This window comes from Ooceraea biroi, chromosome 12 (genome assembly GCF_003672135.1).
Source record: "Ooceraea biroi isolate clonal line C1 chromosome 12, Obir_v5.4, whole genome shotgun sequence".
NCBI classification, from domain to species: domain Eukaryota; kingdom Metazoa; phylum Arthropoda; class Insecta; order Hymenoptera; family Formicidae; genus Ooceraea; species Ooceraea biroi.
The window spans coordinates 12722721-12749725 of NC_039517.1; the positions used below are offsets into that span (position 1 = coordinate 12722721).

Below are 27005 nucleotides of genomic sequence, written 5' to 3' on the forward strand. Positions count from 1 at the left end.
TCACACCCACAGAAAAGATTTCTGGACTTAATGCTATTACTCTTTAATCTATCATAAAATAAGATCGCTATAGCGACAATCATATTTATTATTGAAAAGAAGCATATTTTAATCCTGAATAGAAAATTCTAAAATCTAGATTGAAATAATCTTGGTGATATCTCATTAATTTTCTCAGAAGGATTTAGATAAAAATTTGTAGCAAGTTCAAAATAATCTTGATTTAAGAATATTGTGAGATCTAAAAGACATCTTATTCTATTTTTGTAAGAGAATTTGTAGAATCTACACAAAACGGCCAATATTTATGTGTTGCAATCGAAAATCGGGAAAGTGTTTCTGTGTATTTCTGTGTTTCTGTTATTTACAATGAATAAGTGCAATACTCTACAAGAAATATTAAAAGATATGGAAATGTCTTATCTCGAATCTTATTTTTCAAGTAAGTATATTGTATATACTTACTTACATTTCCATATCTTTTAATATTTCTTGTAGAGTATTGCACTTATTCATTGTAAATAACAGAAACACAGAAATACACAAAAACACTTTCCCGATTTTCGATTGCAACACGTAAATATTGGCCGTTTTATCCGAATAAAGGACGCAGAAGCGCCGAGTCGACGAGCGACTGTGAGAAAATGATGCGTCGACATCGACAAAGCCTACTATAAAGTGGTGCTAATATCAAATTATTCTACATACAAGAATATATAAGCATAAATTTGTATATGTTACTCTTGTCTCAAGACAGTAAGACAATCTTATTTAATTCGAGAAAGAAGAATAGAAATTACTGATTTAAATTAAAAATTGTTTTATTTTCATATTTTTATACTTGTAATACGATTAAATTAGTCAAGAATATTTTTCGTCTTGTTATCAGAAATCCTTTCTGAGGGTGCAGTTAATTCTCCGTTGTTCGAATAACTGATAATGATGCAATCATCTTCTTGCTCCTCACACTGAGAAACAGCAGATGGTGTTACTGGACTAATCTGTTCAGCAGTTTCATCTTTCAAGAAGATTTTTCGATCAACTACTGAACTTTTTATCCTTTTACATGCATCTTTACGTTCTTTAGCTTCAAGTATGTACTGCGGATTTCTTATTGGCAAGTGCCTATTGTGGCGACTGTCCAATATCTCCGGCAGCATGCTTTCATTATAGAAACGTATTAGTAAAGGTAGCATTTGATTTTTCCAAAAACTTTCATCTCTGCTAACACGCACTATTTTAAAGCTTTTAGGCGTCCACACAACAAAGATGCAATAATCTCGCCGTGTGATATTTAATTGACCTTGAACCTGGTAAAAGAATCGGTGTTTCTGATTCATTTCATCAGGATTCTTTTTGTCAAACACGGTTTTCAATTGAGGCAATTTCTGTACAGCCTCATCAGCTGTCAAATTCTCAGCTGACAAAGGACATTTAATCTCCAGGAGACCGTTTTCATCAATAAGACCATTAGAAGAAGCGCCCAAGCATGGATTTTCTTCATCAATGAACAATCCACATGGTCTAATGTCCTTGTTTAACTTTGCAGCAATCTGTTTCTTTGCGACGTCCTCCATGTCGCGTCCATATTTCATGGCAACGGTTTCGATGGAGGGAGGAAACAAAATGCTTTTCACTGTCGCTGCGCAAGACGTTGTTGGTCTCATGCGACATACGATTCCAAAATTAGATGCCGTCAACATTTCGCGTCTCAATGATTGCCACAATTCGCAATCACTTTGACCTCTTGTCTGACATTCAATTTGGTCACGATTTGTTGCATTTTCGAGCAACCTTTCAACATGATTTTGCTGTAATTGCTCTAACACATGAGGTGGAAGATCTGGTTTTTGCAATTGTGGGCCGTAATAAGAATCTGGCCCTGCCTCTCGCTTAAACCTTTTCTGTCTCCCTTCCACCTCTCTGTATTGTTTGACTTGCGCAACTATGATTTGTCGTCGTCTTTCTAAATTAGCGACAACAGGAGGAACATTCTTACGCATGCTGTCATGCACTTGTGTAAGAACTTGTTGCGTGTTGTACTGCACAACACTTCCTGCAATTCTGGCATTATATGAACCTCGTCTGCCAAAATGAATGCGTTTTCCACCAATTTCTTTGCAGATGATGGAATTGAATGATTCTGCAGGATTGTTTGTTAAATTTACTAACAAACTGTCAGAATAAGCGCTCAGCCACTTGACAGCACTATCAACTTTTTGATAGACCATAGAACTGCAAAGATGGCACATAATTATTTTTGTTGCTACAGTTGCTTTCGTCTATATTATGTTGTTTGCATCGCTTATGCTCACCGAAAATATGATTAGGGACATTTAATATGGCTTTTGCAAGTCCGTAACCTTCATATGGTGAGGTTGCGATCGTTCTCTTTGCACAGCGGCTAATCGCAACACTTCTTTGCGTATTTTCAAAATATTGTTTTTCACAACATTTCGTAACTGTACAAAATTACGCCTTCTATGTATGCTTGGCTGAGTCGTTTCTGCTATAGTTCTCAGCTTTTTGCATAGGTTGCGAAGCAAATGATTGGTGCATTCAATCTTTCGCACCATCACATGCATTTCGCGGTACGGATCATTATTAATGATGGACTGATATACACTACTATCGCCATCAGCAATAACTGTTTTATAAATCAGTCCATGCATTTCCAGGCTACTGTTAAAACCTTCCGCAATAGCATCGCTCTCCATGCTTGTCGAGCTTGCGTTGCGGTCAAAATTTTTGTAGCATTTATGCTTTCGTACCTGGACACCTCGTTCCTCCGCCATGACGCATAGAGAGCAATATTTGTTTCGGATACCGATGAAGAGAACTTTCCTTGTGTGGTAACCAATTATGACACCGACGCCGGAAGATGAATCGTACGCAGAACCGTACGACCTCTTCATCCAACTCCCATCCGCTACAACGGTTATATATGGAATGCCATTTATAATGTCATTCCTTTCTATAGCGAGTTGCTTTTTAACCTTGCCTGCCATTTTCATGCTTTCCATGGCAGTTTTTTGGAAATCGTCGACTAAACTTTCTCGACGATTAATGTATGTCTTTTCGGACATACAAGGAATGTTTACAGCCGCACACAATTCTTCCAGCTGGGCGTAATCAATTCCCATTGTAACAGTTCCTGCTACAGCAGCTGTATAAACATCTAATACATGCGGTTCCGTGGGTTCCGACCAGATGTAGTCTTCCTAATTGCACATTTGGCATTTGAAGAACAACTGCGTCCTTAATCCACGGCGATTAGAATTTATGAGTTTCCAATCTTTAAATTGGCACTCGATTCCTCGAGCATGCTTATCAAATGTTCTGTGGATTTCATTCCACATATAAGAAATGTCGACAATGCGACGGCCTTCAGGTAGGTTTTCCTGAATACGACCGGTATCCAGGCCGCCACTTTCGACAACCAAATTGTTGTCATCTTCATGAGGAGTCACAGTGCCACCAGCACGCATGCTTTCCTGGATACAATTTGTATCCAGGCGGTCACTTTCGACAACAGTATTGTCATCGCTGCAAGGTTTCACAACGCAGCGACTAGCACGCGTGCTTTCCTGGATACAATTTGTATCCAGGCGGTCACTTTCGACAACGGTATTGTCATCGTTGCGAGGTTTCACAACGCAGCGACCAGCACGCGTGCTTTCCTGGATACAATTTGTATCCAGGCGGTCACTTTCGACAACAGTATTGTCATCGTTGCGAGGTTTCACAACGCAGCGACCAGCACGCGTGCTTTCCCGGATACAATTTGTATCCAGGCGGTCACTTTCGACAACAGTATTGTCATCGTTGCGAGGTTTCACAACGCAGCGACCAGCACGCGTGCTTTCCTGGATACAATTTGTATCCAGGCGGTCACTTTCGACAACAGTATTGTCATCGTCGCTAAGTTTCAAATTACTGGTAGATATACCTATAATTGACGCTGACTCCAGACATCCCTGTTTGACTGCGGAACTATTTTTGGATTCCATCTTGTCGTCCAAATATTGCTGCCTAGTACCGACAGGTTTTGCAGTCCTGGAGTCTTTAGATGTTAGCTCCATTGCCCTCATTAGTTGTCTCCTAAGAAGGAAAAACATATTTCATTACTCTATTACCTATTTAAATAATATGCCATAAATTTCATATTATGCATTTCTTCATATAAGATTATTTTGAAAAGTCTGCAGTATGACACAAAGTCTTTTCTCATAAATACTTGTATAATACAATACGTAGTGCAAAACCATATACAGATAGTACAGATAGTAGAATGAATAAAATGTTTTTGAAACATCGTTGCCTCTTATATATTTTTATAATTACAATGTAAGTGTAAAACACATGTGATGTGAAACATTTGTTATAAAAAATTACAAATGAATCACATCTGGCTGTCGTACATGTCAGCCCACGAGGTATCTGGCACTGAAAACTATTGATACATATGTATAATTAATTTCATAAAAATAATAATGAACAAAAGACTGCCTTCCTTTTTGAAAAAAGATATGTAAATAGAAGAATTGATTATAATGTATATTTGCTACTTTTCACCCGAATTATTTGCTCAATAAAATAGAATTAGTGCAATATAAGAGTGTATTTTGATTTAGGTAGATTATATCGTAATAGCTACTGCAGCTAAGTAAATGACTATAAATTTAATTAATCCATTAATCTATCTGTATATGATAATCAAATGCAATAATTAGAAATCAGGTGCAGAAGCTTTCAAATATAGAAATGTGTAATAAATGTAAGAGATAAAAAAAAACGTAGGATTATTAATAATGACTTACCGTTTCATACATGTTTTCTTGCGGGAAAGTCTCCGAACAGCGAAGGGCAACGATTTTTTAGTACCTTTGTGTGGCATGATATGCACGTACGCACTTCACCTTACTTCAATCCTTACACACCTTACTTCACTCTATGTAAATACACAAAGTACAATTTCTTCCGCGCTGCAATGAGTGTAGCGTGCAACGCTCGAGTATCTCAACGGTCGAGTTATGTAGCGCTATTTTGTTTCGCGAGCGCGAGTCGGAGCTCGCATCAGCGCATGTGTGAATTACCTGACCTGCGTGACTGCGAGTATGTATAGCCGCACTTCGTATCAGCACACATATGCATATATATGTTTGCGCGAATCAGCTGGCTTCGCGGCTCACTGCTTCCGCATTATAACTTATTTTCAAACAAATATTGCTTGAGCAATGAGATATTTCATATGTTTCTGTATATATTTATTATGTCATATATTTCACATTTCATAGAAAAAAATTTTTTATATATATAAATTTCCAGAACACGTTTTAAATAATGTTTTCATTGTTATTTTTACGTGTCACAGTATGTCTACATTGAATTTTATTAACGAATACGGTAAGTTCCATTAAATGTAAGAATAACAATGAATTTAAAAATTATTCAATAACATCTTTCTCCAGTACATACAATAATAAGTCCAATTTATTTGTTGAGATAACTGGCAATACATTACAAATCAATCGTCGTTATAACGTTTCGACTTTTTTTTGGTAATTATGAAGTGTGATTTTGTAAATTGCAACAAAACATCGCTTTCTGAAAGTAATATTTTATGTCTGTTACAAAAAAATTTTTCGAAAGTTACGAAAAAATAGGAAGCAATTATAAAATAGTATTACTGACATAAAGTAACCAACATAAATAAAAATTACATAAAAGAATTAAGTAGAAACACACAGCGAACAGTAAGAGTGACATTCTCGAGCAAAGCTGAGAATACTGTGTTGTTAAAAATATTGATGACTGGTCTAAACAGATGTTGTTTTTCTAAATAGCGTCATGTATACAAAGCAAGTTATCTGTATCTTTTTACAAGTACATATGTTAAAAATGTCAGGAAGAACATAAAGAAAAACGGTTTCTTTTAACTATACCGAAAGAAGTAGATTGTATTATAAAAAGAGGAAAAGATATGCTAACGAATAAGCGAAGAACGGGAGTTGTTTACTGAATTTACAGTATTGTAATTCATGTTACATTGGACAGACGAAGAGGCATTTAGAAACGCGTATCAAGGAACATATATATCTGACAGCATTTAGATAATCACTCCGTCGTAAGTAAGCATACATGTTACAACCATGAGTTTTACTGGTATAACGTGAAAATTATTCATCAAGAAAATCATATTAAAAAGATATAAATATCTGAAATGTTCTATATAAAATAACATGATAACGCTTTTACAAAAAGATACAGATAACTTGCCTTGTATATATGACGCTATTTTGAAGAACACATAACATCTGTTTGCTTTGACCAGTCAGCAGTATTTTGAACAACACATAATATTGTCAGCTTTGCTCGAAGATCATGGTTGTCACTCTTACTGTTTGCTGTGTGCTTCTTTCTAATTGTTTTACGTAATTTTTATTTATGTTGCTTTCTGTCTGTAAGTAATGCAATTTCTAATTTCTTCCTTTTTTAAACAATTTACCTAAGGGCCAATAAGGGCCAAGAGTAATATTGTGTTTCATATATCAGTTATATCATGAAACGTAAATTTCAATTGTTATTATCTGTTGCGTATACTTTAAAGTAATTCATGATGCGGTCGGATTGGAAAATATGCAACACAACAATAAATTGTAATGCATAATAATATTTTACATTATGTCATTTATTTTATTAAAACTAAACCCATTCCCAATAAATTAATAACATTCATGTCATTACAATTACATTACATGAAACATGTAATAAAATTACATGTAATATAATTACATGTTAAATGTAATATAATTGTAATGACATTAATGTTATTAATTCATTAATACCATCGCAACACATTATAAGAGAATTAAAATATATTATATTAATATTATATTATATTATACGAAATAGCCACGACTGCCTTGCGGTGTTCCTGCGATCTTGTGAGAAAAACGATACGTCAACAAAGATTATATACATCTGACAGACCGCGCGGAATCGTCGAAATCATGTTGTGTCAACAAAGCCTCAGTTGTTGATAGAAGCGGTGCGCGTTAGCATGAGTGAAAGAAATCGGGCAGTAGCGCACACGTACGCGGTTTTCGCTTGTGTGCGTCGCCCTCTCCTACGGTGAGCCGTTGGGCCACGGCTGCAAATTGGCATCTCTGCGCAACGCGAGGCGCGACCGTGCCTGTTTCTAGCAGCGCCGACCAATCCTTAGTTCGAGCTGACCTTCCACCATGGTAAGATGTAAGTATGACTGCAGTCCTATTCACTTTTCTTTCTCTTTCACGACTTTTATTTTTTTCCTTTTTCCTATCTAAATGAGATTATTTATTTTAATTTCAATTTTTGTTGCAGCCAAAAGCAGCAGAAAAAGTTGCACGACGACGACCGCGACAGAGACAGCGACGACCGCGACGGAGATGGCGACGACCGCGACAAAGACGGCGACGACCGCGACGGAGGCGGCGATGACCGCGACAGAGACGGTGATGACCGCGACGAAGACAGCGACGACCGCGACGGAGACGACGCCGATCACGACGAAGACGGAGACGACTGCGACGGAGGAGGTGGCGACTGCAACGACAACGACGATGATGATGGTGACGGTGACGGTGACGGCGGTAACTCGGACGTCCCCCCTAAAATCCAGTGGGATGCCGCGGAACAAAATTCATACGGCTGGTATGTCGTACGATATAGAAAAGGTAAGTCGTACTTTTATGAATACATACACAGATTCCGCGCATTTGATAGCATACAGTAGCATTCTGTGTCACTCTCGCTCGACTCAACTTGTCTGAGCGAGAGTGAGACAGAATGCTACCGTATGCTACCAAATGGAATCGAGTATCGTAGTGCTCGGAATTAGATGCATATTTTGGCCCGATTTCTGAGGCGACGCCTACTATCCCCCCGCTGCTTCTTCAAGCACGGACGGATCGCGTGTGTGATACTGTTTTCTCAGGAGCGTCTCTAGATAAGAAATTTGTCGGAATCGTATGTTATACATTATCATCATAAATATTTATTTCTTATGTAAAGACGCTTCTGAGAAATAGCGTCACACGCGCGAACGACAGCCCGTTCGTCCGGCTCCAGGGGAGGAGGGCGGCAGCAGGGGAACAGTAGGCGTCGTCTCAGCAAACGGACTCAGGAAATGTGCATGTAATGCCGAGTACTGCACTTACGCTTTACGTATGAGATTTTCTATGTATAAAAATGTAATGATATAATGCAATTTTATTTTCAGCGCAGGAAAGCTGCCGTTCAGCGGGCTCTCAAGAGGGAGAGAGAGAGGGTGGCACGCCGGCAGAAGAAAGGACAGCGGCGGCTGGCTCACCGGCGCCGACGCCGCCGCCGCCACCGCCGCCACCGTCGCAAACAATTTACGTACCCCCCCCCCCCGCCGCCGCCATCGCGATAAATATATTTTAAAAATATATGTTTTTTAAATTATATATGGTGCAATTTTCTTTCCTCCTTTCTCCTTTTCTATTTCCTTCAATTTATCGTGTTTATCTATTCAAAGTCGTATCTTTTTTCTTTCGGTCAGACTCTCTCTCTCTCTCTTTCATCTTGTTTTTTAGTTTTGAAGTATCTACATGTAGTGTATTTATAGGAAACTACAAGGCTGCGGAATGTATTAATTTTCTTTGGTTTTATAATTAAAAATTGTATAAAAGTTATATGCTTTTGGAACAAAAGAAACAGCAGTAATGAGCAAAGCTGGATGTCGTTGCTTAATCCGATCCTTATTTATTAGAGTCCAAATATATATAAACGTTTTAGTTCCTATGTTGGACCATCTTCAGTATAACAAACGCAATCAATGCCAAGATTGAAGTGATATATCAATTATAATTCTGTCAAATAAAATTATTCCGTTATAAAACAAATACAATAAATTGCAAAAATATAAGTAATTACTCACAGATGCCAGTCAAATTACAATCGTATCAACTCTTTGGAACAAATAAAAATATGAAGAATAAAAAACAAAATATAATAAATAAAAAATGTTGTTTTTATCCTTATAATCGATATCTTCCTGATATAACATTGTAAAATAAAATTTGATATGTAGGAATATTTTCAGTTATGTTTTGTACATTTGTTGTAAACATTCTTTTGTCAATAGTTTAATTTAAAACATTTGCTTGCACAAGTATGATATAATATAAGCTAATTCTAACTCTACTGCACAAGTAAGTTTTGATTGCAGAATGTATTTGTGTAATCAAAATCTACTTGTAAAGTATAGTTATTATAATTAGCTCGGTATTATAGCAACTTCTGCGGGCAAATGTTAAATACACTATTGGCAAAAAAATGTTTAGAAAAAATGTACAAAAATAACTCAAAATATTCCTACATTTTATTTTGCAATGTTTTATCAGGGAGATATCGGTTATAAAGATAATATATATATATATAAGAAGATAAAATATAACTTTGATACAATTTATAATTATAAAACCAAAGAAAATTACATTCCGCAGCCTTGTAGCTTCCTACATATATATACTACATGTAGAAACTTCAAAATGGAAAAAAGGTGTGTGTGTGTGTGTGTGAGGGAAGGGTGACATGTAACGAAATACGGGTATATGAAACAGCTATACACTGCAATGAGCGAACGATTAGAGAGAGTGTATCCAATCAAAAGAAAGAAGATACGACATGGAATAGGGTGCGGTCCACTTGATGCTCCGAACGATGCGAATTGTCATGTGCTTCAAGATGGCGGACCAAATGGAAAGAGGATATCAGTTTGCACCTCTCTGATATCTTTTTTTTTTAAAAACAAAATATAAATACATATGGCGCTGGGAACTAGCCCATATTGCCCGCTCTTTACAAATTAAAAAAAAAACATTTCTTAAACTCTTAAGAAAAACATGAGTGATATGAACTCTTAACCTCTCACACATATGTTGTAAACAATAACCACTTCAATAACTATGAAATTTAAAGATTATCGAAGAATACAAAACTCATTCAGTACACAACCATATCATTACTTATAAATTCCTTTGCATAAGTCTCATTATTAGACTGCGATTTTAATCGTTCCTAGAAAGTTAGTTAACGCTGTAATAGCACCTAAGTTCATTGTATATAAAATTTGCCCGATACTATAAGGACTATAAAACTTATGCCTCTTTAACTCCCTGAGGAACTGTTGTCTTTCATCATCGAATAGAAAACATTGCCAACAAACATGATTCGCTGTTTGATTGTAGTCATTACACAAACATAACGGAGAATCAACTATGTGGTGATTAAATAAGCTTTGATTTAGAGAAGTATGTCCGGAACGCAGCCTATTGATTATAACTATTTGTCTTCTATCTAAGTGTACATCGTGAAACCACGGTTTTCTGGTATTACTATAAAAAATATCACAGTATTTCATCCCCTTACTCCTACCTTCCCTTCTAACATAATTATCAAGATCAGAGAACATTTTTTCTTTCCAATGCGCTTTTATATCTTGTACTGGTATAAGCAAGTCGGTATCTATACCCGTTCTAATTGCATTCTTCGCCAACGTATCCGCTAGTTCGTTATACTGTATTCCGACATGAGCAGGTATCCAGTAAATTGTGACCTATCTGCCATTTTGTAACAGATTTTGTACTAAATTAATTATTTCTCTAATTAAATAAGATCTATTACTTAAAAGATTAAACGATCAAATTGCTTGTAACACGCTAAGAGAATCTGAAAAAACTGAAATCGTTTTGACTTCCGTTGATTGGGCATAAGGGCACAACAAATGGCCATCGCCTCACAAGTAAAAATTGACGCTAAATTACTCGTTCTATATTTCCAGCTTCTATTACTGGATACTTCCACTATCGAGAAGCCGGCAAAAGGGCCCTCTCGTGTTTTTGACCCGTCTGTAAAATAGTTTGCCTCTCCGAACTTCTCATGAAACTTCGCACTCGGGTTACAAGACTTTTTAATAATCATACCTTCCTCTGTCGCCACTACTGATGACCAATCTAAATCTAAACCTTTGTCTAGAAAAGCCTCTACACTGAATGAGGAAATCAGATGAGCAACTGTCTGTTGGTCTCTATAGTATTTCACCAATGGAGGCAAGCTGATCCTACTTACAACCAAAGGATTATCATAATACTCACTCATACGGTTTAAAATAGGACCGAGCGCATGGTCCTCTCTAGCAAGTGCCTTAGTTACATAATTCCGACCTAAAAAATTAAAGAGATCCTGTAATGGCGGTATCTTCGATTCTCCTATTATAACATTGATTGGGCATGATTTCTGGTAGCCCATTGCTATACGAAGAGACGCATTTTGTATTATATTCAACTGGAATTCTAAATATTTCGGCAAATCATTCCATATAAAGGCACCGTATTCAATTCGTGATCTAACTAACGCTTTATATAATGATAATAATAATGTAGGATCGGCTCCCCACCATGTCGTTCTTAAAAATCTGATTAAATTCATTGAACTGAAACATCTCTCCTTTATATGTGCAACTTGTAAGTTCCACTTGAGGTTTGCTTTAAAATATAAGCCCAAAAACTTTACATATGGCTTAGCTAAAAGTTCAGTGTCTCGAAAATGAAAAGACTGTGGACGAATGGTCGCTTGCGCGTTTCTTTTGAAAACACAAAAATTAGATTTGGAAGGAGCCAGTTTAAGACCTAATGACCTAAACCATGCATCCAACTGCGCTGCACCTCCCTCAACTGACCTAATGGCTACTTCCTCCGTTCTGTGAGAGAAAAATATGCACACGTTATCGGCAAACTGTAGAACTTCTAGGCCCGGCGATCGCGACACGACAGCCTCCATCTCTGATATCTAGGCGCGGACATATTGCAGCTCCATCCCTCGGAAAATCGTACAACTAATCTTGTGCTCTTGGACACGATGGACAGGAAAAATTATCACAAAATTACAGTTTCGATAATTCTTTTTATTTACACTTCTAAATTTACTTCTAAAAGCATCCTCGTATTCCTTCATTGTGTCCAAACACCACTCAACAGCGATTTTGTGCGTACAAAGTCCATAACTTTCGTATTAGACAAATTAATTTACGAGGTGCGTCAACAAGCCAATAAGTAAATTGCAATTTTTTAACTTTTTTCCATTTTGAATATAAAGTCCTGTTGAGCAGACTTTCTTTCTATCTATACTTCATTTGTGGAAAAGGATTTTTTATTCTGCACAAGCAATAAAGAGAATTTTCGAAACTGTAATTCCTCAAAATTTCCCCAGTTTATCGGTAATACAGACGACTCCAGCTTCCCCTTAAAGGGCTTTAGTACGCGGGACGCTCCTGAGATGTAGGGGCACTCATCTTGTTTATTAGCGTTCGGCACCTCGTTGCCAAGATACGCGCGGCAAGAGGGGAACAGTGACAACGAGGAGGTGACAACGAAATCGGCCCGAAATGTGCAAGTAAATCCCGGCACTGTTATATAGTATTAAATATTATTAATAAATATTATTTTTATAGGATTAAAACATGTTATTACAATTTAAATTTTGTGAAATTCTGCATGGAATATTTTTCTAATAAAACACAATTTTGAACAGTTAAAAGCGTTTCTCACGAAAAACAATTTATGTATGCGATTATAATATTCTCTATGCATTCAAATTGTTATTGGAATGTGGTTGCAACTGCTGTCATTTTATTATACTTATACTAGCATCCCCCATCGCGGCTTCGCTCGCGAAAATGATATAGCCTATGACATTCTAGGGACCCTCAAGTACTCATACTAAAATTTCAAATCGATTGGTTCAGTAGTTTTAAAGATCCTAGGTAACAAAGGAAAATGTGACTTCTCTTTATATAATAGTAAGATTATTGTACACTTCTTCTAATTATCTTTTTTGTACACTTATAAACTAATAAATGAACCATTAAATGTGTGTGTGTGTGTGCGCGCGCGCGTGCGTGCGTGCGTGCAACTTATTTTCGTTATATTATAACCAAATGTATATCGAATATATGAATTATTTTTCGTGAGAAACGCTTTTAACTGTTCAAAATCGTGTTTTATTAGAAAAATATTCCATGCAGAATTTCACAAAATTTAAATTATAATAACAAGTATGTTTTAATCATATAAAAATAATATTTATTAATAATATTTATTACTATATAATATATGATAATATAGGAAAGAAGAACAAATGAAAAAAAATAAAGAGGACGGGACGCGAACCAGCAACCTACAGACTTTCAGTCCGACGCCTAACTCGCTGTGCTACGCTGAGGCTCGACAACCTACTTCAAAGCAATGGTACTAAAGGAACATGCTGAACTTTACACCGCGATTTTTCGTAAACGCTTGAGAGGCGCATCGTCTCCGGATAGTATATGTTACTTCTATATGAATAATACATATCTGTAAAAGTTAGGCAAAATCGGTGACCCAGAGGGTCCGGCTTCCCCTTGTGAGTCAAAGTAATCATCATCGTCCTTTTCCTGCGTCCCCTTTGCTCTTTGCGGATCAGATCCAGACGGTCCATCTTCAGATAAACTTGTAATGTTAACGCCATGCACAATAGAGACAACACCGTACAGAACGATAACGTAGTTACTCCTTTTCTTGAATAGATTATCGCGTCACCTAACAGATATGTAGTTGTGTTTACGCAGGTGAGAATTACTTATACGAATTACCTGACATTTGGAAGCTCATTTAGGATCCGATAACGTGTGCATGGCTTGTGCGATGGAGAAACAACACGATTTTCGTGTAACTTTCACACCCATACTTAATTAACTTTGACTTTGTAATTTTTAGTGGTGTATGCAGACAGACAGCACGATAACATTTAAGAGAGATAGTGTATAGTGTTTTTTCCTCTTATGTGTAAACTATACACAGAATATAATGCAATGCGAACACGGTATTGAGATAGTACCGAATAGGCGAGTTAGTGCGGAGACTTATTCTCGGAGCCTGCAATATAAAGTGAAATTAGCATCAAGCTCTAATCGCATAAGCTGCTGTTTAATTAGACGGGCAAAATTCTCGAGAAATTTGTCTGTAATTTGCTTTTTCCTCTTTCCTTCTTTGTTTTTAAATTTTATGGCCACATGAGAAGGATACCCTCCTCACGTTATTGAAACTTTTATGTTATCGCATTGTTAAATTGCTTATGTACCATCAGAGTAGAATATAATATTATGCGATTTAATGAGAATTTACGTGTATACAGCTTAGAATTGAGATCGATGAAACAATGTAATACCTAAACGCGATTCAAGATCTACGATTTCTTCTATGATATTAATAAATATTTGATCCTATATTGTTACGTAAATTGTACTTACGATGGTATCATAGGTGAGATAGGGCAGGATTAGCTCGTGCCAGTGGTGGTCCACTTGGACCAGGTCTTTTAAGAATAGCTGGTGCCGGTCGACCACCTGCAGGTACTGGTGGTACACTGATTTGGTATAACACTGAATAAATTTTAATAAATACCTGTTGCATAAATAAACCGCATGAAATTATTTGCATGACATAAATTACCTTTTTTGAGAACACATATAATAATTCAATTCTAATCACATAAAACAAACTTACTTTTCCTGTACCGTTTGCTTGTTCTGTTGATTTTTCAGGCTACACAACAGCCTTCCTTAGCACGATAACATTTAGGAGATAACATTTAGGAGAGATAGTGTATAGTGTTTTTCCTCTTTTACTTTTAACAGAATATGATGCAATGCGGACACGGTATTGAGATTAGTAGCGAATAAGCGAATTAGTGCGGAGACTTATTCTCGGCGCGCCGGGATTCAGCCCACTGTGCGGCGCCTGCAATATAAAGTGAAATTAGCACCCAAGCTCTAATCACACAAGCTGCTGTTTAATTAGACGGACAAAATTCTCGAGAAAGCTGTAAAAGAATATTAATATATATCCGCTCACGTTACGTCTCTCTAGTTCTTCACACATTGCTTCCCTCTCCTCTAAGGTTATCGGTTACTGCTACATACCTCTTCAATGCTTGTCGGTATTCGGGTCGATAAACATTTTCGTCACCTAAGGGGGGTCACGTTGAACTGAACGACAGTTACAGTTCCTAAACGACTACTATCGTTACAAATTCGTCGGTAACAGCGGTACAGAATATCTTTTCGTAATAGTTGTCGACCGACACTGTTAACGACGCCGACGACTGTCGGTACGCAGGAACAGAATAGTTCCACGTAGCACAGCAGCGTGTGCAAAGCGCTTTGAAAGCGCTATTGAGAATGCACCCCCCAAAACCGCTGTCAGTTACGCACTTTTTAGGCAGGTGGATATTTTGATGGATTTAGATTCACAGTGTGCCAAAAATGATTTCTAAGATTAAAATGTTGCTTGAAAACATGTAATTCACTCTGAAAAACACTTAAAAACACTTGCGTCAATCATGCGCGTAAAAAGCGCTTTGAAAGCGCACGTAGCACAGTAGCGCGTGCAAAGCGCTTTGAAAGCGCTGTTGAAAATGCATCTTCTAAAATTGCTGTGAAAATGTGCAAGTCGCGTATAAAACATATCTACAACTTTCAAATCTTTTAGAAATCATTTTTGACTCGCCTAGGAAAAACATGACTCGCCCTCGGCTTTGTAGAGAGGTGAAACACGACATAAACCATATCTATATTAATATACAGGGTGGGGCAATAACTATTACCACCTTAAATATCTTCGAAATTATAAGGTCCAGAGGAAACTTTATGTTATCAAAATTATACAGTACGAAGGGGGCTAACATATGGCGATAATAATTTTTGTCCTGGTGGAGGCGCTTCGAAGATATCAAGGTCACCTTCATTTTTTTTAATGGGTTCGGTATGTTTTTTTTTCCATAATTTCATAGAGGAGCTTAAAACAAGTACGGAATTCATGACACAAAATTATTGAACAAGATTAAATGTAAATGAAAACGATAAAGAATACATTTTTATATTAAATGAAATTTACGTTTAAAAGATGTATGAAATGACGCTTTATTAGTATGTTTTGTCGGAATGTTTTGATTTTGACATTCCTCATAAATGAGGATCAACTTGTTCTTCAAACGGATACATCGATGAAAATAAATAGTGACGTAAACTTATTTCAATGTGTAACGATGCATGTGGTTGCATCGTCTGTATGCCGCCCGCCCGACCATCGGCGGGCGAGGACAACGGGCCTCGAGCCCGAATAAATAGTCGAATCGCCGAACACGGGCGGAGAAAACCGAGCGAGACCGTAGCGTCGCGCCAGCCGCTTTCCGTACCGGCCGCTCCGTGGACGCGGCGCTCGCGCGTTTCACAAGCCCTCTCCGCCGACCCGAAACGCGCGACAAACAACGCGTATCGCGAATAAATAGCGGGCCGAGAAGCGCTCAGGGGGAATCCTGTCTCGTCAACCGAACCGCTCGGATCGACGCTCCCGAACCCTTACCCGCTACGAGTCACGGACAAAACCGGGGGGTCAGGAGTTCCTGGTCTCCGCCGAGTGCATCTCGGCACCGTCACTCCAAAACGGACCCTTCCTCCCGTTCCCGCCTCCCCGGGGGTCACGGATACCAGGGGTGGAGAGTGCTCCGCCTCTGTCGAGTGCATCTCGACATCCGCCCGGTCGCCGCCCTCCGCCCCCCCCCCCGGCCTCTACGACGGACCAACCCACGGGGTCGAGCGTACTCCGCCTCGGCCGAGTCTTCTCGGCACCCGGACGTCCAGAGCGCTCCGGGCACCCGGCTCCACTTCCCGCACCAGGCCTACCGCGACCGCACCGAGCACCGAGCCCCGCGGGAAGCCCGGCCTCCGGCCGCACGTCACCGCCGCGCGCGCCGCGTCGCGAACCGCCACGACAAGCGGGCCTCGGGTCGACAAGCCCGCGCCTCGCGACTACTGTAAATAGCCTGTACATAGACGCCTTTGATTAATAAATATAAGCTAGTTAGTAAGGAACGACCCAGCTCTCATTTTTCGCCCTGCACCTACCCCGGACCCTCCGCCACGAACCACATCCGCAACGAGCTATACCGAGTGCCCCGCGTACGGAAGGTCGTTACAAATGAAAACAAAGACCCTTTGAAGGCCATCTTAATAAGTTCACAGGATAAAATAAACATGAAAAGTAGTATCGATAGATAAGTCAATCGTGCAAGATCTATTCATTTGAAGAACAAGTCGACATGATCCTCATTTATGAAGAATGTCAAAAAAATTCAGTGAGAGCGCAAAATTTATACGCTGAACGATATCCTAATCGCACTCAGCCTTCGCGTCAAACATTTAAAAATGTGTGTAATAAACTTAGACAAACCGGTAGCTTAAATACACGTAAAAGTGAGTGTGAAAAGCGAAAAACTAATGAAGGGAATGAAATTAGAGTTCTCACAATGGTGGCTCAAAATCCGCACATTAGTTCGCGACAAATTGAACGAGGATCTGGTATTAATCGGAGGAGCGTACTCCGCATCTTGCATCGTCACAAATTCCATCCATATCACCTTAGCCTTCACCAAGAATTACATGGAATGGACTTTGCAAATCGTGTTGAATTTTGCCAATGGGCTCAACAACAGATTCGAATCAATGACTCATTTTTTGATACAGTGTTATTTACTGATGAGGCAACATTTACTAATCACGGGAATGTTAATTTACATAATATGCATTTCTGGGCAGTGGAAAATCCTCATTGGCTGCGGCAGATTGAACACCAGAGACAATGGTCTTTGAATGTATGGTGTGGTATCATAGATAACAAAATTATTGGTCCTTATTTTATCGACGGACATCTAAATGGCAACAGCTACACCAATTTTCTAGAGCATAACTTGGTTCATTTATTAGAAGACCTGCCTTTAATCACACGACGAACAATGTGGTACCAGCATGATGGATGCCCTGCTCATTTTTCATTAGTTGCGAGAAATAAACTTAATGAAAAATTTGCAAATCGCTGGATTGTACGTGGAGGTCCTGTAGGGTGGCCAGCTCGTTCACCAGACTTGACACCACTGGATTTCTTTTTATGGGGAACCCTAAAAGACATGGTCTACAAAAAAGAACCAACTACACCTCAAATCATGCGACAACGGATCATTGAAGCCTACACGTATTATTAACCAGCGAAACAACTGAAAGCTGTGTGAATGTAATGTATACTGTATACTATATCTATACTAATATATAAAGAGGTAAAGTTTGTTCCATTGTTCGGGGTAATCTCAGAAACTACTAAACCGATTTGAAAAAATCTTTCACTGGTGGATAGCTTAGATCTTCCTGAGTAACATAGGCTATGTGCAATCGTCTTGCAACTTCTAAAAACGTGTGCGTCGTAAAAAAATATGTTCTTTGTGCTTTATATTTTCCAAATATACCGAGCGCGCGAAGCGCGCGAGGAACAAGCGCCAGTTACACTGAAAGAAAAAGTTGGCTCTTGTAGCCTCGAATTGGCTGCATCAGCCAATTTAAATGATCAAATATGGTATAGCATTTTGGTTGACTATAGCAGCAAATTTTCAAAGCTGCTATAAAGTTGGTTGAAGTATTAACGTGACTTTGCTGCTCTAACCAACTATTTACTTAGCAGCGGTTTTTGCTAATTGGCTACTCCAACGAATAACTCCTGTGCAACTGCCTACCAGTTGGTTGATCCAGTGAATTAATTTTTGCATGGCAGTCATCCTCTGCATATTGTTGTGACCATCCGATTGCATAAACGATATGCACGGAAAATAATAGTTGTAATATATATACACCTAAAAATATTGCTGCGTTTAGCTACTTTTTATTTCTTCAATAAAAAAAGTAGCTAACACGGCAATATTTTAAGATGTTCATATATTACAACTATTTTTTTCCGTGCAGATGCGCAATCAGAAGACGTTATATTATAATTTGTACAGAGACAATAGCAAAACTTTAATCCGTTGATAGTCAGTTACCATTCTTTAAGCTCGAACAATATATAAAATAAACAAATTATTTTCAAATGTTATTAATAATTTATTTTTATGCATTTAAACAAATACATTAACACCGCATATTCAATAAAGACAATTCTTATAATAAACAGAACATTAATTATTTATTACATTTTAAAACGCTTAAGAAGATACACTACATTAACACCGCATATTCAATAAAGACAATTCTTATAATAAACAGAACATTAATTACTTATTACATTTGAAAATGCTTAAGAAGATACACTTAAGAAGACTTACTGAAAACATTTACATATGTCTTGTAAATACTCACAATGCATGCCTTGTAGAAATAAAATATTTGCCATCATTTATTCTGATTGAAATAAGTGGAGAGTGATCAAACAAATCATCAATGTTAATACAAGAAATTTTAGTACTCATTTGAACATCATAGGCATGCATATGTTCATCAAAGCCAATTGTTGTAAAGGTAAAACACACAAGACAAACCTTGAAGCCCTCCCTGTAATATATCCTTTGAATCTCACCAAAGATAGGCAATTCAAAATTATCTGACCCAAGAACAACACATGTACCAATTCTATATTTTGTTCCCTTATAATCAATCCATGGAACCTCTATGCACGTTGCTCTAAAATCAACAGGAATGTATGAATGATCTAAATTTTCGTTTTCAGGCAACTGGTCTAAAATATTCCCTGGTCCCATTTCAAATTTCTGAGTAAATCCTGTCTGACTTATTAATCTATAACACATTTGCAGAGATTCTTTGAACGCTAATGTAAAAGTAATGTTTCTTCTTGAGTATGTCGCATTAGCACGAATCTTATTAAGCCTGTTTTTCGATTCTTGTCTCATTGTGCTAAATAAAGCTAATGATCCTGACATTTCAAGCATTATAGGAAAGTGTAGCATAATATGATACTTAGGTTTTAGTTTATCTTTAAAGAGTTCCTGATACAATGTATGATGTTCAAAAATGAGTTGCTCCAACAATATCGATACTTCAGTCTGAATATTTGTAGCAGCAATAATATCAAATATTTGGCGTAAAACAATATAAAAATGCCAAAATTTATTATCACAAGGCACAAAATCTCTAACTAGAAAACCAAAAGCTAAAAAAAAATGTATCATTTCAGTACCTGACATATTTAAATGTTTGTTTTCTACTTCTTCCTCCGTTACAAGTGGCGGCCTGTTCGAAAATCCGTTTATATCATAATCAAAAGTTTTCATTCTTTCAATAAGTTGTTGACTTACAAAATGTTTCTCATTGAACATTAAATGATATAATAAATGACCCATTCCATATCGCAGACAACCTTCTGCCATTTCATGTAACAAAGGATCTGAAGCAAAGTTTTCATAAACATGAAACCCTTTACCTTCATTCCAAATTGAATATTCATTTAAACCAGATTTGGATAGACCATCATGGATATTGTTCAAGTACTTTTCTTTCCTTCTCAAATTTTCTTTTCGTACAAAGCAATCTTTTTCCAAATCTTCCTTTCGGGTAGTGCAAAAGCGGCAATAATAAGTGGCATTAAAACTCATTGAATAGCCTAATATTGTATTGAGTCCAAGATTGTCTCCAGTCAATAAACCAAGAGCAAAGTATACTTTTTGGTCACCCTGTGGCAAATGTAAAACAATACCATAGTCCTGAAGGAAATTGATTTCATCTACTAATATGCGAAACATAGCTTCATTTTTTAAATGGGCTCTATCAGATACATGGAACAATAAAGTAACAAAAATTTCATTCAATGTGGAGTATTCTGGTGGAATACATGGAATAGTAATATAAGTTCCGCTTATCTTTTGAATTGCTTTATGACTTTCCAAAGGATTATTTACTTCGAAGTCATCGTGATAAACGAAAATAGGAAAAACAATTTTGTCAGAAAAATAATTTGTTTTTTTTTTCTCCACAATCTACCCTGAACAAAATTAGATAATACAGTTGTCTCTTCCATTAAATATATCATGTAATTATAAATAATATCAAAAACTCCTGGAAGAGTAAAGAAAGCTTTCAAAATTTTACGAAGAGATAGGAATTGACCATGTATGGGTACTATGTCTTTAATAATTCGGTTGTCAACTCTTTTTTCACTTACAACGTTTCCAACAATATATGACTGAGGCTTAATAAAATAATCTGTTGCCTGTAAAGTTTTTATATGCTTATACTCCGAATCAAAATTGGTAAATAATTTAAGCACTGTATCAAATAAACTGAAAATATTCCGTACTACATTCTCATTAGATTCTGCTTCATTACACATCAAACTTATAGCAGGCTTCAGAGATGATATAATACTAGAAAACAAGGCAGCTGTATTATCCATTATACTTTGAGTATGGCTTCGGGGCAAAGTTGGATCTGCATATAATTTCGCAACGTAATGTAGCAAGCAGTTATGCAGTTTGTCATTGATAGATTCTTTTGAGACTGATATGTTCTCAAGAAAATCATCAGAGGAAATAATATTTTCAGATTCTGAGTCTAATGATCGTGAGTTACCTGTATTACTTTTTTTAGCACAACTTTGAATATGACTCTTAACGACAGAATTAGCTGGAAATTTATGATAGGATATCAGATGTTTTCGAAATTTTCGCCATGAATTATAATCTGATAAACATTGGGGTACTTGACACTTATATACCGTAATATCGTCAAATTTATTAGCAGTACTTAAATGCAAATGTAGAGCATTAACAGAGGTCAAAATTAAATTACAATTTTGCCCTACACACTTTATCATTGTAATATTTTATTTACGAACACAAATATTTAAAAATTAAACCTTAAAAGCAGAACAAAGTTATTCTCAACTTAAAAAGAATTTAATTATCTGCGAACTGTAAATATGCATTCACCAATGTTGCTACAGAGGGTATATGTTCATCCCATTGAGTTTTAAATTGATAAATAGCTAGCTGAAGAAAAAGCCATGGCTGACTACTCTGAAAGGGATAGAATGCATGCAAAGCATGATATGCTTTAAAGCACACATCTATTGCACGTAAAGGACTCTCTACCTTATACGGAAAGTTATCGATATAAACGTAGGATTCTGTAATATTTGCTGTATTTTCACCAATGATGACAGGAAACGGTTGAAGTTGCTTCTTAGCAGCAAATAGTTTCCTCCTCATGCGTTTCACTTCCACCTCTAAGTCTCGTAAAGCCTAAAAAAATAGATTAAATTTGGCAAAAACATTTGTATAGAAATATTTTTCACATCACCTTCTCTTACAATATTGTTATGTCTTAAGGAGACGCTGCAATGACTGCTGAACTCTGACGTGAAAGCGCCTCTATCCAATTGGGAAAAATTATAATATTGATTATTGTTTCATTTTCATCTGCTATTGAATAATGCTCTAATTTATTTCCGTACGTACTTTTATTGTGTAAAAACGTTTTTAATTCTGTATAATACCAATACGACACAAACATTACAGTGAAAAGTCACACACACTATATATATAGTGTGTGTGACTTCATTAATATATATATATGTTGTTTCGATAGTTTTAAGGTTCAAATCCCCAAAGACAGAAATATCTATGTATATATGTATGTACCTTGATATGCAGCAGGAAACCAACATTTAAATCTGCTGCCGTAGGACTCCACTTTCCAACATTTTTTGAAGAGAAAAGTGTTGGAATTGCTAGCAACACTTTCACAGTTTTCTCTGAAAGTAAATAGGACTTGGAAAAAGAGTTCCTACTAAAAAAGGCAGCAAAACTAAAATTTTGGAATGTATTACCTTCAGGAGTTGATGATTTTATGTTAGTCTTTAAAAGGTTTTTTATTCTTTGAGAAATATTCTCCCAATTGGACAAAAGTTGCATTGAATGATTAGGATACAGGTAGCTGAAATCTTGTTCTAACTAGAATAAAACAAACACACAATATTATTATTCTCAAATATTAAGAAGATATAATAATAAAATTTTAATCCTAGTAATTTACCAAAATATAACCCCATGATTGTCGTAAAACACGAAATTCATCGAAGTAATCAGTGATTGTACCAACAAACTGTTTGTCTTTTTTCCGTCTGTATTCTGTACTTCTAAGTTTCAAAAGTCTTATAGAGGCAGTCTCTTTCCATTTTATAGTGGCCTCATTCTGTGGCTCCAGGCATTGTCGTAACCATTGAAAGCTGTCTAACTGTGTTTCTGAAGTGCCTATTCCTGTGTCATAACATCATAATATGTAATATATTATAAAAAACTGTCATTCATAATATATATCATCATATATAATGTCCTGTGGTCATAGTCATTGTCAGTTGAAAGTTAAAGTTAGAGAGTTAAAGAATTGAAGTTAAAATTCAAAATATTATTTCTTGTTACCATGAAAATCATGAAAGTCATTTACGTCCTGCTCTTCTTCCAAATTGGCACTTCGAAGCTCTGCTCTTCTAAGTTTTTCAATTAATTTCATGTACTGATCATATAACTTTCCTTTAGGTTGTACTGCACGATCAGTTCCAGAAGTTTTTTTTCTTCTTGGAATGTACCAAGTATCCTATTTCAAATAAAATAGAATGTAGCATGTATAAAGAGAGTATAGAAATTTCTACTATTATAAAGAGTTAAAAATAATAAAGAAATACATAAAACTAACCACAATTTCAGTAGGAAAAAGTTCTATTATTTGTTGACTAAGTCGCTTGAAATCATCCGAAGTAATTCTGTAAGAAATACATACATACATACATATATATATATATATACAGGGTGGGGCAGTTAAGGTGTTACAGACTTATATCTCGGAAACGAAGCATTTTAGAGAAAAATGTTTCAGACAAAAGTTGCAGGGTTGGAAGGGGGCCACTCAGTGGAGGTAACAGAGTGGTCATTCGTGGTCATTTTCAAGGTCATTTAAAGGTCAAGTCCAATTTTTTAAACAGAAATCCATACTTTTTATTGCAGATTCTGATTCTCCGTCGAAAAGTAAGTAACTTTTGTTGGAAACATTTTTTTTTTAAATGCCCTCCTCATCCCGAAAACACAGGTTCAACCTTTGGTGGACCAATGATAATAACTCGCTTTATAACGGACACTGAAGTTTTTTTTTTAGTATTTTACTGTTTACCGTCAGTTTACCTCCACGTGGTGCACACTGGGTAACGCTAATGCTGACGGTAAACAGTAAAATACTAAAAAAAAAACTTCAGTGTCCGTTATAAAGCGAGTTATTATCATTGGTCCACCAAAGGTTGAACCTGTGTTTTCGGGATGAGGAGGGCATTTAAAAAAAAATTGTTTCCAACAAAAGTTACTTACTTTTCGACGGAGAATCAGAATCTGCAATAAAAAGTATGGATTTCTGTTTAAAAAATTGGACTTGACCTTTAAATGACCTTGAAAATGACCACGAATGACCACTCTGTTACCTCCACTGAGTGGCCCCCTTCCAACCCTGCAACTTTTGTCTGAAACATTTTTCTCTAAAATGCTTCGTTTCCGAGATATAAGTCTGTAACACCTTAACTGCCCCACCCTGTATATATATATATATATATATATATAAGTTGTATTCATAATATTAATAATATCAATTATGTTTATATTCGTAGTAATTACAGTAACTGTGAAATAATTCGAACAACACATTATTGCACCACACTCACCGTTTGTTCGGATCACCAGCTAACTATGCTGCTATAATGTATTTTGCTAAATTTGATCTCAAAGCATTGTCAAAGCCTCCATTATTGTACAAACCAAAATAGCTCTTGCCATCACTTTTTCGTTCCAGATGAAGTCTTACATCCTACAGCAATATTTAACTTTAAATTGTTTATTACTTAATAAAATATTGGCAATGCTGAATAAGAACTTACATTTGAAATGCACGTATGTTTTTGGTTCTTATTGAAAGAATTTTTCCTGCAACGTTTGACTTGCTGTGACTGTGATTCCTCAATCTGTATTGACACATCAGTAGGGAATTCCTCATTAACTGCGTTTTGTTCTTCAGGTACATTTGTAACTAGTATATCTTCAACTTTAAGACTACCATCAGAGGCAACAATTGCACTTATTGTCTCAATAATATTATTTTGTTCCGGAACGTTTTCAACCTGACATAGAAAATAAGAGTGAAAAAGTGTGAAAGATTAAATGGCTAATTCGAAAGTAACAGAGATATATATTTTTACCTCCGTTGATGAAGACACTAAATTTTTCCATAAATTCCAAAATTTAACTTGTGGTTCAAATCGAGGAATCAAAAAACGTATGTGCTCTTCCTTCAGCTTTAAAAAGCTATTTTTATCTATTTCATGTTCTAACAGAAAATTTACAACATGAGAAATACTTTAACAATAACAAACAATAACATGAAAATGTAAAGCATTGTGTTTCCAAATTATTTAAAATGTATAGTAATAATTTCATACATAGAGCGAAGGCAGAGAAACGTTTTTCTTAAGCCTGCGGCACACGTTTTTTCGTACTAGTACTTTTTCGTATATCGCATGCCAGACATTTTACTAGCCGTCTTAAGACGCACAGCACATAACGCATAAATTATAAATCAATCAGTCTGCTTTATTTATGAAGTATGTGTTCTTGCCTTACGACTATACTACCAAAATGTTTCGCATGTGATCTAGTATGAAACATCGTGTGCCGCAAGCTTTACTTTACGGTTACGACAGACATAAGCGTTTACGTCTCGTTTCTCTATCTTTGCCCATACACCCAGTGAGAAATGACTCGTCGATCGACGTCGAAACGATGTCGAATCGACGTTAATTTGACGGTTTCGACGTCAATCGACGAATTATTTCTCACTAGGGCAGACAAAGAAATACAAACAATCTATATAATACAAAATATAAAAAAACATTCTATTGAAAAACCTACGTAGATAATAAACTTACCTTTAAATATTGATTCGTAAGATGAAAATTCTCACTTCCTCAATATATTAACTGTCCACTCGTCTGCCATACTGTACAAGAGATAGGCACTTATTTCACCGGTCGCGCACTCACTCTCTTTCTCCTTCACAGTTAGTATTCACTCGGTTACTACGTGCGTGTGATTGCATACCACCGATCTTTAGAAACATATGAAATGAGCACGATGAAGACGAGCATCGCGCGGAAGCATGGATGGGGATGGTCTCGCGACGCACGTTATTTATTGCGCACACCGACATTACCAACATGGCAGCGTAACAAATTTGTGTTGGCTAGCCCAGCCAACTGTCTTATCAACCTAGTTGGTAAAGCTATCGTAGATAAGAAAATGCCTAATGCAACCAACTATTTACTACCCTTGAAAGTTGGCTGCGTTGGCCTATTTAAAATCATAGATTGACATTGCGATTTGCTGTTTCAAAAAATAAATGGTTGCGACAGAAAACTGTTATGCAGCCAATAAAAATTGACTATTGTAGCAATTCTTTTTTTTGAGTGTAGTTATGTATATAATCTTTTACTGTCTGAAGTCCCAATAAGACATGATAATGCTTGGCGCGCGGCGAAACGCGACGCGGTAGCCAGTTAATTTATCGCTTTTCCGTATAAACGAAAGAATAATTGGCTACCGCGTCGTATCTCGAGTGTGGCAAGCGGGATGTGTGCACGAGGCATTACTCGCGAGTACGAAGAGAGGCGACCCAGTGAGAAATGACTCGTCGATTGATGTAGAAAACGATGTCGAATCGACGTTGATTTGACTGTTCGAACTGACGCCCATGACGCCTGCGTCCGATTGTCATTTTCGAAGTTGCGAATCGTAATCATGTATGTGCGTGTTCATTATAGTCTCATCAAGGTCGTAGTCTCGATCTGTGTGCGAACGCGTCAAGACGTGTTTCGTCCGGTATAGAATTTTGTGAAAATTGATGATGCAATCATCCGTGTGATAGTGGATTAATAAGTCTTTGGTTAATATACGAGTAAAAAGAAGAGGAATAAACGCATATATTTAGAATAATGGTCGTATAGCTCTCTGATTAAGGGAATAAATATTATCTGGATTGG

General features: G+C 36.7%; 3 protein-coding genes, 1 long non-coding RNA gene and 1 pseudogene across 6 annotated transcripts; 2 read left to right on the plus strand and 3 right to left on the minus strand.

Moving 5' to 3' along the window:
- The first annotated feature begins 6856 nt into the window (after positions 1–6856).
- Positions 6857–13320, plus strand: LOC113563028 (required for respiratory growth protein 9, mitochondrial-like). The gene is made up of 4 exons (XM_026974020.1): positions 6857–7254; positions 7366–7718; positions 8264–8418; positions 13191–13320. The coding sequence occupies exons 1-4, from the start codon at positions 7245–7247 to the stop codon at positions 13318–13320; spliced, it is 648 nt and encodes a 215-aa protein (XP_026829821.1). The 5' UTR covers positions 6857–7244.
- A 534-nt stretch (positions 13321–13854) lies between these two features.
- Positions 13855–15716, minus strand: LOC105278976. Of its 2 annotated transcripts, XR_893853.2 has the most exons (4): positions 14958–15715; positions 14610–14843; positions 14354–14507; positions 13855–13979 (listed from the first exon to the last, which is right to left on the minus strand). It is a non-coding gene; the product is annotated as an uncharacterized LOC105278976 (long non-coding RNA). The 2 variants fall into 2 exon arrangements; XR_893852.2 differs by lacking the exon at positions 13855–13979 and having other exon boundaries at positions 14093–14507; positions 14958–15716.
- A 1693-nt stretch (positions 15717–17409) lies between these two features.
- On the plus strand, positions 17410–18141 carry LOC113563029. Its single transcript, XM_026974021.1, has one exon. The coding sequence runs from the start codon at positions 17410–17412 to the stop codon at positions 18139–18141; it is 732 nt and encodes a 243-aa protein (XP_026829822.1).
- An 882-nt stretch (positions 18142–19023) lies between these two features.
- On the minus strand, positions 19024–23698 carry LOC105278977. 2 transcript variants are annotated; one of them, XM_020031506.2, is made up of 3 exons: positions 23356–23698; positions 22764–23193; positions 19024–22688 (listed from the first exon to the last, which is right to left on the minus strand). In XM_020031506.2, exon 3 carries the CDS (start codon positions 20677–20679, stop codon positions 19279–19281), a length of 1401 nt encoding a protein of 466 aa, XP_019887065.2. In that variant the 5' UTR covers positions 20680–22688; positions 22764–23193; positions 23356–23698; the 3' UTR covers positions 19024–19278. The 2 variants fall into 2 exon arrangements, with proteins under 2 accessions (XP_019887065.2, XP_019887066.1); XM_020031507.1 differs by lacking the exon at positions 19024–22688 and having other exon boundaries at positions 22721–23193.
- Positions 23699–24634: 936 nt separating this feature from the next.
- LOC113563030 lies at positions 24635–26718 on the minus strand (annotated as a pseudogene).
- Between the last annotated feature and the right edge of the window lie 287 nt (positions 26719–27005).